The 14706-nt window shown below is 40.3% G+C and overlaps 1 protein-coding gene across 1 annotated transcript; it reads right to left on the reverse strand.

Annotated features, from left to right (window-relative positions):
• Nucleotides 1-1995: 1995 nt before the first annotated feature.
• Nucleotides 1996-12660, reverse strand: LOC138058925 (histone-lysine N-methyltransferase KMT5B-like). Its single transcript, XM_068904383.1, has 7 exons — nucleotides 12192-12660; nucleotides 10505-10614; nucleotides 9783-9949; nucleotides 9484-9503; nucleotides 7800-7936; nucleotides 6151-6260; nucleotides 1996-4080 (listed from the first exon to the last, which is right to left on the reverse strand). Exons 1-7 carry the CDS (start codon nucleotides 12495-12497, stop codon nucleotides 3464-3466), a joined length of 1467 nt encoding a protein of 488 aa, XP_068760484.1. The 5' UTR covers nucleotides 12498-12660; the 3' UTR covers nucleotides 1996-3463.
• Nucleotides 12661-14706: the final 2046 nt, after the last annotated feature.

The raw sequence follows: 14706 nt of genomic DNA on the forward strand, positions 1-14706 counted from the left end.
GGTTCAAATTAAAGCTTTCAAGTAACGTACTTATTAGGTTTGGCACTACAACGCTGTATCACCCAACTAGAGGACTAATGCAAATCCTGCATTTTGATTGGCTACGCTACTAGTGGACTATTAGTAATAGTCCTCGAGTAGCGAAAAGCGTGACGCTTTCTTTCGTTTTATTCCCAAATAAATATTTCTTGAACGTGAATTCGCTAACTTTATTATTGCCTTTTCTGTCCGACTAGTTGGGTGCTACTAAAAGACCTAAAACACGGGTCAATAGCCCATTCGGCCTTGCCTCGTTGGCTATTGACCCGTAGCCCTTGCGGGCGAAGGGTCTAATTGTTAATTAGCAATGTTACGGTACCATAAGAAACACCAATTATTGCTGAACAAAATACGGTCATTATTGCGACGTCATGGCGACGGAAAAGCCCTGTAATACCACCCTTTATTTTGTCTTTAGTTGGACATATCTCAAAAACAAACTCGGTGATCCCCATATTTTATTCCTGGAAAGTGATCAGAAGGACTTGATATTCTGTACAGGGGATTCAGAGCCACCTTAATTCTGTGAATTTTTTGAACGTTGCAGAAAGTTTCGTCTTTTTGTCTGATCACTTTCCAGCTACAAAAAAATGGGTGGGGGTCACCGAGTTTGTTTTTGAGATATCTGCAGCTAAAGCCAAAATATAGGGTGTTTTTGCTGGGCTTTTCCGTTGCCACGGTGACTTATGACGACACAATAATGACGCATCTTGTTCAGCAATAATCGGTGTTTCATATGGTACCAGGATACTGCTGTTACGTGATATAGTGCGTAGTGCCAATCTTCTAAAGAAAGTGCCTCTTCAAAGTGTTGAAACTGGTCAGAGCCACCTTAAAGCTCCCTTGTTTCACACGGCACCTTGAACTAGACGTTTTTTGATGGTGTGATTGAGACTATCGTATTAAGTAATCCAGTTTCCTGAAAGTGTTGAAACTGGTTTGGGCCACTTCAATTTGAACGGGATGCAGGCTAAACGACAAATCAATCAAAAATTAAAGAACCTCCTAGTTTCTATTTACAGGTGTTTCCCTGTTTTTCTCGGTGGTGCAAGTTTATTAGCTACATTTACAACTTGAAGGCAAAGTATCACTACTACTTGCTGTAGTCAGTACTTCGGTAAAGTACAACAAAACTGTGCTTTTTGGCATTTATTGACTAATGCTCTTTAAAGCGAATTTCCGTTGTTTCGAAAGTGATTTCTCTCGAATCTTTTGTAGTTGCACTACCATGCGATTGTAATTGGCTCAAAAAATGGCGCACCAACCAATTGTTTTGCTGCCAAGCGCTTCCCGCCCTTGAATCCGGCTGCAGATATTTTGGTTTGCGTTGATTGGCTAATCTGCCATAACATTTGGGCAAATAGACCTAATCGGCTAACTCAATGTTGTACCCAATTCAAATCTCCCGGGACTAAGATTCTTTGTGAATTGTATTTGCATGATAATGTTGCATTCATATTTAAATGATATGGAGATACCTAGAACAAAACGTTTTATTCCCGAAGGGTTTGAATTGGGTACAACATTGAGTTAGCCGATTAGGTCTATTACGTCATTTTTTACTTTAAGACCGCCTATCATCATCACAAATAAATTAAAGGGAATGACAATATGAAGGAAAACATACAGCCTGGCCTGCCGTGGTCAAAAATAGTGCATGACAGTCGATGATAGAGATTTGTCATGAACTGTTATTCGCATGACTTGACGACAAAAAAGCGGTAACCGGCAAACGCTAAAAATAACGGGAAAATCACGGTCACATTATCACTTTTTTCCATTTGCGTTTCACGTAAACGTGATGTTAAATCTCTCTCATGACACGCAAGTACCGGTGGGCGAGTTTCTTTCTACTAATGTGGCCCCGTACTGCGTGAAAAGAACATCAAACACTTTCATGTGATTGGTCAAAGGAATGATAGAGAGGCCTATCAATAGCTTTATTTTTCCTCCTACTTTATTTTTTCCTCTCCGTACTAGAAGGTTTATGTTACAACTAAGTTGCGTACATTTCTGGGTTCGCCACTGAAATTCGTTTCCAAACATTTCAACTCGCGGCTCGGGGTACGAAATCTATTGTCTATGGCCAACATGGCCGCCGCGGCTATAAGGCATACAGCCTTAAAATCTCGTGAAAACTCTTTTCATCACTTTTAAGTTTCCAGTAATCCAGGATTAGCTTAAGCGAGCTTTGAACAACTGAACACATAGGTTTAAATAGTTTTGTTCGAATGTTTGAGGATTGAGACTTTAAGCAACAACAACGGCGGCGGCAACGAGTACGTCATCTCAAAGTAGAAATTCGAGTTATTTTTATCGCTTCGTGACTATTTCACCCTTTCTAATTCGACAAGGGTGTGGAAGTTCCTCAAAAATGACACTGGTCAGAACGGCACTTGATTTAGGAAAAAATGAAAAATTATCCTCAAGCGCTGCATGGCGTTCTTCATAAACCTCAAATTTGGCTATTTCACGTTGTTGCTTTGCGACGACGGCAAAGAAATGGACAAAAGTGAAAAACGCACGTGCACGGCGTGCAAAGCTATTGTTTTTGCTCACTAAGTAAGCAAATGTGTGTTGTCGTTGCCGTTGCTTAAGCTCCTTACTATTTTAAAGTTACCAACTTGGTTCAAATGCGTGTAAAACCCACAGGCACGCACCAGAAAAGGATGCAAGATGAAAATCATTTACATTTATCGGAAATAAGTTAAATATCCAAGTACTAGTTTTGCTTTTCAAAGCAACCACTTTAAAATTTTAATACCACAACACCTTTTGGTCGATCATGGGCAAAACTGCCGTCCCTCAAGGAGGGATCGGCCTCACATTTATTTTTTCCTTAGGTTTTTTTTTTAAAGTTAACTACTATCTACTTGTTTTTGAAAAGTACGCGGGGCTCAAGCAAAGGAGAACATCATTTGGAGAAACAAAATGTTGTGATTTTAGCAAACGACATGAACGGCGCCGAGCAAAATGACTTCCTATCCTTTTTAAAGGGAGCCGTGCGACATCCTAGCGTCCCGACTAAATGCCCATCTTCCGGGAAAATACAACAGATCACGTTGATTGGCGAAGGAAATTCAAGAGATAAACAAAAAAAAACGACACGAATATGCTATTTACTCGTGAAACGTAAACGCATGAGCGCATTTCTTGCTCGAAACGCAGGTCCACAGCTTTCTTTGCTCCTTCATGTATTAGGACGTGCGGCGCGAGTGTATTCTCCTTAAGATCATGAAAAAGCACCTACTGAGCATGTGCTTTAGGGCAAAAACGTACCACATGTGGGATCGACTACGATCGATGTTTCCTTGCGTTGTCATCCAAGCTTCCACACTATAAACCACTACAAAATACCGACAAAGAGAGAAGTTAGCAAGCAATGTCGCGACTCGAATTACTGCTTCTTGACCAGACATACCAGTTAGGGACAACACGGGCAGCGGTAATTGCTAGCGCCACTTCCTTTACGAAAAGGAAGCAAGTCAATGTCTGATTCAAACGATATTTGTTGTCGTGGTAACACGAAGTTATCACCACTTCTTATCATTGTTCTGGACGAAAGAAAGTCTGTGACACGACCAATGTTGGCCTTACATCTGTCTCTGTAGCAAAACAAGCCATTGTCAACATTGTCCGTCATGTCCACACCACTATCCACCGACGCATGCCTTTCTTGTGGAACGAAAGCGCACACTCCATCCAAGGGAAACTCGCAAAACTCTCCAAGGACGGCGTGCCTTCTTCGACGTTTCGTGGGCATGCACAACCTTGGACCTTTGCGCCTCCGTCTCTTTTTCGCGGCGTTCAGCTCTTCAAGGGCAATGGTGACGTTAGCACGGGGTTTCGGTCTATTTGTTCTGGAATAAAATCTGCTCGTGGAAATTGTGTTCGACAAGCTTCTCTGTCTTTCACGTTCAGCCGTGTGGATGTCAATGGAGATCAAACAGTCGATTTCTTCGTCAAATTCCTCAGATGCGGGAACATCTACAGAATCGGTCTTTCTTGAGGAAGGAAGATGATCAGCATCAATGAAAGAGTCTGCAAAAAAGAACGCAAGCATTTTAAATAACCCACTTCTCCCAAAGCGGAGCAGACCTTCATAAGTACTGAATTACTGAAATATATGGTTGCCAGAACAAGAAAAGATATCTGTTCACAAACGTTCGTCGTTTTAACTTTCTTTGTGTTATTCAAATGTGTCAAAGGCTAGAACTCTTTCTGATTGATGCATTTATGACGATAGTTGACGTCACTAATATCTTTCCTTTAGGGCAACTTTAACTATTAATAACAACGACGCCAAAGAGTAGGTCATCTTAAACCATAACGTGTCATTATTACAAGCCCTGCAACCACTCTTCTCTTTGGGAAGAAAACGCGGCAAAAAACGAACAACGCAGTTGCGGGGGTGCATAGAAATTATATTAGGGAACTTAAGCAACGACGAAGGCGACGAAAACGAGAACGTCATCTCAAAAGTAACTAAGTCGTGTTTATAACCATTTCGTGACTATTTCACCCTTTTTAATGCGACAAGGGAGTGATAGTTCCTCAAAAATGACACTGGTTGGAACGGCCCTTAATTTTGGGGAGAAAATGAAAATTTATCGTCGAGTGCTGAAGTTCTTAATTAAAACCTCAAATTTGTTTATTTCACGTTGTTGTTTTGCAGACGGCGGTAAGAAATGGACTAAAGTGACAAATGCACGTGCAGGGCGTGCAAAGCTATTGTTTTTGTTACTAAATATGCAAATTTGTGACGTTTTCGTTGCCGTCGCCGTTGTCGAAGTTCCCCATTAGGGATTAGGGAGCCTACGAAACGACGACGCCGACGGCAACGACGACGCTACAAACAATAGCTTAGTGAGCAAAAACAATGTCTCTGCACGCTCTGCACGTGCGTTTCACATTTTGGTACATTTCTTTGCCTACATCTCCTAAATGACGACGTGAAATGACCAAATTCAAGGTTTTGTGGAGGACGTTAGCACATGACGATGAATTTTCAGTTCTCCCGCTACGCTTCCAACCCACTCATACCAGTTTAATTCCTCGACAGTTACTACACATTTTTAACGCGAAACGACATGAAACAGTTTCGTAGTGATATGAATAACGCGAACTCGTATTTTTAAATTAAGTCCTCGTAGCCGTCGACGTCCTCGGTCCTTGGGTCAGAGTACTTTAATACCACAACCACAGCACGATCATTTCCTCCTCTTTCAACCAATGATATAATTGTTTTGCAGCGATGCTGTTGCCATCGTTTTTAAGCTCCCTAATTGTGCTTAAAAGGCCCGAGAAAAGGGCTTTCAATATCCTTTCGATTTTGTTGAACGACGTTGACTGCTGGGGTAGGCAAACGGTTTAAACGAGAGTGTCTAATCGGCGTGGGTGGGTGGGTCGTGGGTCCCTAACCCTAACCCGTTTTTTTATCAACGACTGGAAATTTTCGAAACAGACAAGACCTAAGACAAATTTGGACCGAGCACTGAGGGAGCTAATATATGTCTTTTTTTATCTTCAAACAAACACGACCCACGACCCACCCACCCACGCGATTTAGCCTCACTCGTTTCAACGCGCTTTTCAACTCATTGAACATCGATTCAACTTCGTTTGAAAAGGGCGGGAGGCAAAACGCTGTTCCACAAACTCGTACGGGTGTGGAAGAAAATGTTGAAGCCGTTCGCCCGAGCCTGAAAAACGACGCTGAAGCGCTTGTGCAAAGTATCATGCACGCCAGGTGACTTGGTCCTGTTACAGTAATTGTACCCACTCGGGGAATACTTAACAATTAGACCCTTAGTCCGCAAGCGCCCCATGAGGCGAAGCCGAATAGGCTATTGACCCGTGGCCCTTGAGGACGAAGGGTCTAATTGTTTTATTATCACCCAACTAGTCGGACAGAAAAGGCAATAATAAAGTTAGCAAATGCAAGCTGAAAACATATTTATTTGGGAAAACATCACGCTTTTCGCTACTCGAGGACTATTACTAATAGTCCTCTGGTAGCGTAGCCAATCAAAATGCAGCATTTGCATTACTCCACTAGTTGGGCGATACTAAATGTAAGTAGTCAGAGACTTGAGGAGGACGTTAACTCACCGGTCATTCTTCGAGCCTGCCTCTTCAACCTTTTATCTGTTTCTCTGAAGCTGTACTTCTGTTTTTTATCAACAGACTTCACTTTGGACTTAAAGGCACCGGCTCCTCGTCTTCACAAAACAAAAGAAAACCAGAATGGTCACTTACTTTCGGAGTCATTCTATGTTAAGGAGTAACATAGTGTCACAGAGCTTCTGCTAACTACGGGCAGTGCATAGCTTTGTGATATTTGCACAAATATCATTTGCAGTTTGCAAATGAAAACTGCAAACTACTGCTATGCGTAATGGTGTTAGTGAGAGGCAGAGCCCTTAGCTTCAACCAATGTGGTCCAAATCCGCTTCCCAGAATCGTTGTCATAAGTAGTTTGAATTTGTTGGTTCTCTACTCAGAGATGTTTTCTATTACTCTATAAAGACTTTATGCGCACCTGATCTGAAATATTTTTCGTTTTTCAAGCTATATGCCCCCACCAAAAGCAAACACGCACCGAAAATGGTACAATGTACATTAAGTCGACCCGCAGCCGAGCAGTAAGATCAATGGACCTATGTTTGCTTTCTGTACATCCTGGTTTCTGACAGTATTTGCGATGCAAGGACGTTTTTGATTTCAAATTAGAAATACAACTTTGCCTCTTGCAGGCAATCGACAGTACATTGCCTTTCACAAAGAGGAATAACATTAAGATCAACTCTCCACCAATGGTTTCCATCTTTATTGCCGGTCAGCCATGTTTGCAGCAAAACTTGACAAAAAGACAAAACCAGGAACCGAAAAATGGATCAAAACTTGCCAATCAGATCCAACCTATTTATGTGACACACCTACTCGTTCCGTGTGTGAAAACTGAAAAAAGAAACCGTTAATGGGACTTGAATTCACAGTCCATGCCAGGTGATCTGGTGACGTAATTCGGAGGACTGGGGAGAAAAATTTTAACGCCGTATCCCACAACTGCGCGCGGCCTTATTTTCGAATTCAGCATGGCAGAGGCGAGGTTAAATCTTGCCGGGTCTACTTAAATGTTCATTCAGTCACAGGAAATGGGGTAGACACGGAATACTCTGGTGAGTTTTGGAGATGGAAGGTCCTGCAGGGAGGTTGGAACCAACACCTCATGCGGCGCGTGGGTGTGGGATACGGCTGTAAAATTTTTCTTCCCAGTCCTCCGAATTACGTCACCAGATCACCTAGGTAACGCATTTATCCCAAGAGCGGATCCCATTGACAAGTAAAATCATCTGGTGTTAGACAGAGTAAAATCTGCAAGTGTCATTCTTAGCAGGGAATGGGTAAATAGGGACGTCGATGTTCTTAATCATTCACCCCTGAAATGTCTCCCAATGACGAGTAAAATCGTCTTGTGCTCGATTGACTACAGTAACTAAATCTACAATGTACATACATGTTACTCTTAGGAGGGAATGGGGAATGGGAGGGGGGGCGGGGGGGGGGGGCGGGCGAGGGATAGTCTTTGAGTGGACTTTGATGTTGCTAGTCCATTCACTCCTAAACTGGTCACCATTGACAAGTAAAATCGCCTGGAAACAGGCAGAGTAAAATCTACAGCTGTCTCTCTTAGAAGAGAATGGGTTAATTAATTAAGTAAAATTAATGACAGACAAAATACGACCAAAGAAACAGACCTTTCACAAGTCACACATTCACAGTTGGAATTTTGGTCACCAAAGAAATCTTCTCCATAGTAACAAGTGATCTCTTCTCCGGGTTCCAGGTCTCTCAACACCTTCACACAAGCAGTATCTCGACCTGTAGACACAAACTGATTCCAACAGAAAATTTTAGAGACTGTTACATGTATTTCTTTCCACAACCTACGGCTTTAAAGTGAGAAAATGAGCATTACAAACAAGGCACACTGCAATAGACTCCCTAAGCGCTTTTCTCGTGATTATGATAACAACATAATTTTAAGAAACATAAATTAATATAAATTATAATAATTTATAAATCAAAAATAAATTACAATTAACACATAATAAAGTAGCATGAGTGAAATTTACATGCACTGCAATATATTTGAATAAGTATAGGTAATCACATGATTTCGAGTGCAATTTGGAATAAATAAGCACATTCAAGTAAATTTCCTCAAAGACGACCAAAATTGCACGAGCCTGTGGGGTGAGTGCAATTTGTACATGTAGTCTTTGAAAAAATTTGCAAGTGCGTATTTCTTCCAAACTGCACGAGAAAAATCATGAGATTACTTATTAATAATATACATGAAAAAATTTGAGATGGTGAAGCAGAAAAAACGCAGGTGTATCACGCAATCAGGGAAAAAATGCCCCATAAATTGCGCAATGCAGGGCGTACGCTTGATTTGAAAACAAAAGATTTGATTGGTTCTGACCTAACCCTACTGTTTATTAGCCAATAATAATCCAGAATTTTTATGTGTAATTTGCACTGGTATTACACTGTATTACGCTGGTGTATCACACTTTTTGCAGTGTTACACTTGAACTGCACTGCTCTCAGCAAATCAGAATCGAGTAATTCAGTGTCATGTATATTATTATAATAAGGAATCAGGGATATACTGTAACCAGACTTTAAATGAGTTCCCCTGACCTCAACTTCTTTTTGCACAAAGTCAAGTTTCATAACCATAACACACATTTCAGATCATCTTCTCTTAAACAAGTCACACAACTTTCATAAAGTTGACAAAATTGGCACCTGAGAAATGCATCTCCTGAGCCGATATCAAACTGCTTTGCATTTGAAAATTAAATGAATTTCTACATTGCACAGCAATCTGTGACATCATGCCAGGGCTCAACCCACGCTGCTCTACAAGGCTGCGACACACAACAAATAATTACTTCTTGTTTTGTTAAAATTTAAAAGCAAAATTGCAATGTGAAAATGGAAAAAATGATTTTCCTATTATGTGAAGAGATTAATCCCAGCAAAGGAAAAAAATTGAATGGACATTTGCAACAACTCGAGAAGTTGCAATAAAGCATGCAAAATTCAATGAATCCCTTGAATGTGAGATTGTGTTGTGTACACGTCCCTAACAACTCTGTTCAGAGAGCAAAAGGTGTTAAGGTGACTTCTCAATTTTCTGAGTCAAGTTACCCATTACTTTCTTGGCTCTTTTGTTACTTGCAGCAATTTTCTTACCCAACATAACGCAAACGTTTTGAGGATGCAAGCTGGGCAATATTACATGTATTTTGTCGGTGTTTGGAAGATTTTTAAGGCTGTCATTAACTATTGCTATCATTATCGATTCGTCATTGTTATTATGATTCATTATGGTATGGGCATGTATGTCTTGCTCATTTTTAAACACACCTTGCAATTAGGACGGCAATCTGCAAGAAACGTAAACAGACAGTTATCAGACAAACAGCAATAATAACAAAAGCTTTCTCCATCTTTTAAACATGACAGGAAAAATAAAACACTTCTTCTATCTATTATTAAAACATAATTTAGGTCCTTTTGTATCAGATATTTTCCCTACCCTAGCAGCTTTCAAAAAAGGGAGATAAACAACGCAATGGACTTTAGAATGTTTGCAGTCCAAATTTAGTGCGAAAAAAAGGAAAAAGTCTTTTTTACAATGCTGCAGCTACCACTGATTCATTTACCATGATTGATATAAGCCGCAGGGCCAAGCCAAAGTTGTGATAGATTCTTTCTACAGGAGAACATAATGCTGAAGTCATTTTCTCCAGGACGCAGGAGCTTCTTTTCTTCCTCTTCAGTCATTTCTGCAATGCATCCACAAAGAAATGGCAGCTTGTCACCCTTGCTCCTAAAAAAAGTGGATGAAGAGGTTGTAAACCGATTGACTCTTTTGAAACCGCTCCATATTGACAAGTATGACATTAGACAGCGTAAAATTTATCAAGTCTCACTCCAAGGAGTGAACGGGTTAAATAGTAATAATAGTTTTTGCAACACAGTATAGACCCTTCTCCAAAATGGCGGCAACAGATTTGAATGACTTAAAATTGAACTGAATGAAAAAGTGCTACCAGAAATAGAAAGAGCACCTTTGCTTTAGTAAAGCTGCAGTGTCAGCGTATTAGGTGTTAAATCAACTGAGAAAATGTAAGTTGAAATTTGACAAATTTACAGACATTTGTATGACTGGGGGGATACGCCAGACCCCTAATCATACAAACATCTGTAAATTTTCCATTTTTCAACTTACATTTTCCAGCTGATATTACACCTGATATTAATGCCGAAATTTTGCAGGGCTACTTATAAGTAAAGGTGCTCTTTCTATTTCTGGTACATTAGTTTCTTCATGAAAGTAAACTCATGAATAGCATGTTAGATGAGATTCCACAAGTCTGCTCACCATTCACATGTAGCAACAACTTTGGCTCCTCTTTCCTCACCAGAATACCGGTTACAAGTAACAACTTGATATCCAGCATTACGATTAAAAATGCCAATATATCTGAACACCTGATGAAGAAAAAATTATAAAATAATAAAGAGCAGAGAAACATACAGAAGATGATAATATTGAAATGTTCACTGATACCAGTTAAGGTAATTATTTTACTAATCATTCAGTTTTATCATGACTCTGTTCAGTAACAGATCACAGATGATGCCAAAATGTGGTAAGGAAGAAAAGACAAGTCGCCCTTGACACCAGAGCGGAACAGTGTGTGTCACCTCTTGATGTCTTGAGTGATTTCTCACCTAAGAGACACATTGTCATTTGTGCATGGAGGACCAAATCACCAGCTTTTTGTAAAATGCATACAGGGAGATATCAAAAAGAGTGTTTATATTAAGTGAAGGGCAACCTGATGTCATAATGCATGACCCAAATAAACTCTGTCTCTACAATGTATGTGGCCTCATACAGGTACATACATGTATATTAATAATAATTAAGAGTGTTAGTGATGGTTCTTCCTAGTCTTTAAGCCCATCTACATGAGATTTCTTAATAAGGAAGGGGTATTTCTTTATCCTGTTTCCGAAGAAAGCTCTATACAGTGCTCAAAAGGTACCGAATGATTAAATTCTTTTAGTTTATTAATAAATTTCACAAAGGAAGGACTTTTTTTTTCAGCTTTAAATAAAAAAGGTTATATAAAAGTTTTGTGGTTGCTGATAGTTTACTATTGCACTACGATTCCTTACACAATTTAATATGAAGCGTTTTGTTGCATCATTTTACACTCCAAGACAAAAGTAAAACAACTGAAAACTTTTAAGTTCTGCAAAATAAAAACATTAGCAATGATTTTGGCAATGGAAATTGTATGATGGTGTAATATGCCAGCAATTATGGTTTTGGCTGATCTGTGACATTTATAACTAGGCAACGTTTTAAAAATGGTTGGCTTTTGGTTAATTTTCCTCTTTTGAGTTGAAAAATGTACTTTTTATATACAGCTGCATATATTGTTAAATTATGATGATTTAACATTGGTCCTTATTATGAAACCAAAAGGTCGAGACAGCAGACAGCAAATCGTTATCTTTAAGAAAGTTACGACATTTTTTAATTTGGAAGACATGTTTCGATGTTACAAACATCATCCTCAATTACAAAATATTGTTACTAAATATTGTGGTCCTTATTATATGATTACTAAAAATAATTGCATTTAATCACTGAGGTGTAGAGGTGAATTTGACGTACGCCCGTTGCACAGCTGACACCCACCGCAACATGACGAAAACAGATTACGTCATCCTAAACTTATTTTGAAAAACGGAAGTCACTGATAGTGGAAACCGAAACAGAAAAACCCAAAAGTCGGCGTTTCATATTCACACCAAGGGCTGAAAGGAAAAAATTCAAACTCTGCATAAACATGAAATGAACAAAGGTTTTAAAGTAAGTTGCGATACCGTGCAAAACACGCGTTGACAAGTCGGTGCTTATTACCCGAAAGCGTTCATGACCGCCCATGCAGTAACTACATATCATTGCCTCAAATTTTAAGCACTAAACGAAACAAAACGACGGCCAGAAAAGACTTCAATTCTACAAGAAAGTGTAAAAAAATCAAACTTACATGTTCCTTGAAAGCCGCAATTTGAGGTTTAGATTTTGTGATGAAGAAACATCGCTCCCAATCCCCCGCATTGAAAACTATTTCGTTGTATGCCTGCTCAATATTTCCGTCTTCCTCGTATCTCTCGAGTGCTTTCTTCACAACATCTCGATCCACCTTCAAAGGGCGAAACCTTGCGGCCATCTTATGCGTGGTAAATCCGAGCATGGTGTCCAAAACTAAGCTGCTCGCTATGTCGTCGCTTTCCGCCAGTTGTCGAGCTTGTGTTGGCGTTCCCGGTTTTAGACCGTCGTTATTCATTACCATCGCTCGATTTCTTACACTGTACGGGTACAATTGAGCTTCTTCTAACCTATTCTATCGTTAGGTACAAGGTACGAAGCCTGCTAGCTTCCCAACGTCTTCAAAATGACGACAATTTTCGTAATAACAAGTCTGTCGCCATTCCCATCTTACCGTTATTAAAATTAACTAGTCACGTGATATATCAACCATGCGAGGGGAGGGGGTACGGGCATTTTTGCTTGTCATTACACCGCTTTTCTGACGTTTTTCCCCTTCCTCTTCTTTTCTCCCAATATAACTGAGTAAGCGAAAGGGCTTTAACGTAACAAAACAATAACACTGGATATTGGTGAAGGATCTAATCAGCAGAATGAAAAAGAAACATTAAAAACGAAAAGAGGAAGGCTGACAAGAGGGTCCCCAACAGGATTTTCTGGGCCCGGGGTTTGGCGTTATCGGAGCCCGGGATTCGGGATTCTAAAGAAATATGATCACGGGATTCGGGATTGCATTTATGGACAGGACACGGGATTTAGCGCTCTTACGATGCAGGATACGGGAAATCATCACTTTGAAGCCCCAAGATCCGGGATTTCTGATGGCGGGATTTTAAAATAAACTCAACTTTCGCTGTCGGCAACGACGAAGATATGCTGTAGCGCATAAGCTAGTTATACTCTGTGGTTTTCGAAAATGTAGAACTACACCAACATCGCTGTTCACAAAGTACATTATATTATCGACTGTGAGGGAAAGCCAACAAAAACATAAGTATTTGTTTGGGAATCCCGATAAAACTGAGACTTGAAAAGACAATTATACGAAAAATTTCTCACTTAAAAAGCTTAACCATTGTGCCATTGTGGGTGGCTTCCTTCATGTGTGTTTGTTTTCCAGATTCGACGCTATTTGAGCCCTTTTTAATTTCTAAGTTGTCAACGGTATAATAAAATCCCAATCTCTAACTGAAGATAAAGTTCTGCCTTTGTAATTCCATTTGCAAATGGTTAGACTTTCAGGTCTTCTCGGACAAGGACTATAAACCGTAGGCCCCGTTTCACAAATATCTTCAACGTTCGTAAGTTCCTTGTGGGACGTTAAAGAACCCACACACTATTCAAGAAGAGTAGGAGATGCAGTTCCCGATGTTGTGGCTGTCCTGTTATCTCCAGCACTCAGCAGAAGTGGCGGGCTTCGCGGTGATGTCTCTAAAAAAGCTTGTGGTGTATGAGGCCACCTAAGCAGAAACAGCCACAAGTCAAAAAGGGACTTTGCCGGGTGCTGGAATATGTAGATGTATATGTCAATGCTACGTGGTATCAGGTAATGAAAGGCAAGACTCGTTTGCTCTCTTGTGGATCAAGGAGTGCCAGTTCCCTACTTTTAAATTGCACTTCTGAGAGGATCCTTTGAACAGAATTCATGGGTTAACCTCTTTCACGTAGGCGTAATTTAAAATTCTAGACGAGCTCTTCAAATATTTTTAGAAGAGTTTGTTCTGAGAAGTCTCAGAGCCTTCGATAAAGCCTTTTTTGACTCCCGGAGGATGCCACGAGGAGATGTGCGTTCATTGAAATGTTTCAACAGGTTTGAAGTGAGTGCGCACATCAAGGACTGAATTACTCTTGAACCTTTCCCCTTTCTAAATGTTTCAGTGTGGCCCAGTGCTTAGGGCGCTTGCCTTGAGATCTGGAGATCCCGGGTTCAAGACCCGCTCTAACCACTCGCTGAATTTGATCCAGGTAGTCCCTGGTTCAACTTCCCAGCTGCACTTGTAAATAGCCAACTGGTTTGCCTCCGGCCAGTTGGGATTCTTAACAGTTATAGTTGTTGTGTTCTGTTGTTTCGTTGATTTATTGGCCCTGAAAAGCCCCTATGCATATGGGGAGAGGTCAATTAAGTATGTACGTATGTATTTTCTATCCAGAAATGTAGTTTCTGTACATGAAATTTCAGCCGTTAATTTAATTGTGGGGTGGTGTTTGTTTGCTTGTTCAATGAACCTCATTATCTAGATCTCTTCTCCGTTTAAAGTCCAGAGGGAAAATATGTCGTCTAGATACCGTTTTCCAACAAGCGGTTCTAGTGCGCTTTGGTTTAAAATGTCTATTTCAACCTCAGCTATGAAAATATTGGCAAAGGCGACTGCCATTTTTGTACCCAGGTAATGTTGACCACGTGACCGTTTTCCTCGCCGTTTGTAACGCCCGCTTTTCGCAGTTTGCCATTT

The sequence above is a fragment of the Montipora capricornis genome, chromosome 8, assembly GCF_036669925.1.
Source record: "Montipora capricornis isolate CH-2021 chromosome 8, ASM3666992v2, whole genome shotgun sequence".
Taxonomy (NCBI): domain Eukaryota; kingdom Metazoa; phylum Cnidaria; class Anthozoa; order Scleractinia; family Acroporidae; genus Montipora; species Montipora capricornis.

Bases quoted from the DNA above. Each gene is read 5' to 3' on its own strand.
- LOC138058925 (XM_068904383.1), bottom strand. From the start codon at position 12,497: ATGGTAATGAATAACGACGGTCTAAAACCGGGAACGCCAACACAAGCT. The intron at 7,937-9,483 runs GTGTGTTTAAAA...TGTTGGAATCAG, and splicing joins ATTGCCGTCCTAATTGCAAG to TTTGTGTCTACAGGTCGAGA. The intron at 4,081-6,150 runs GTGAGTTAACGT...TCTTTTTTGCAG, and splicing joins GCAGGCTCGAAGAATGACCG to ACTCTTTCATTGATGCTGAT.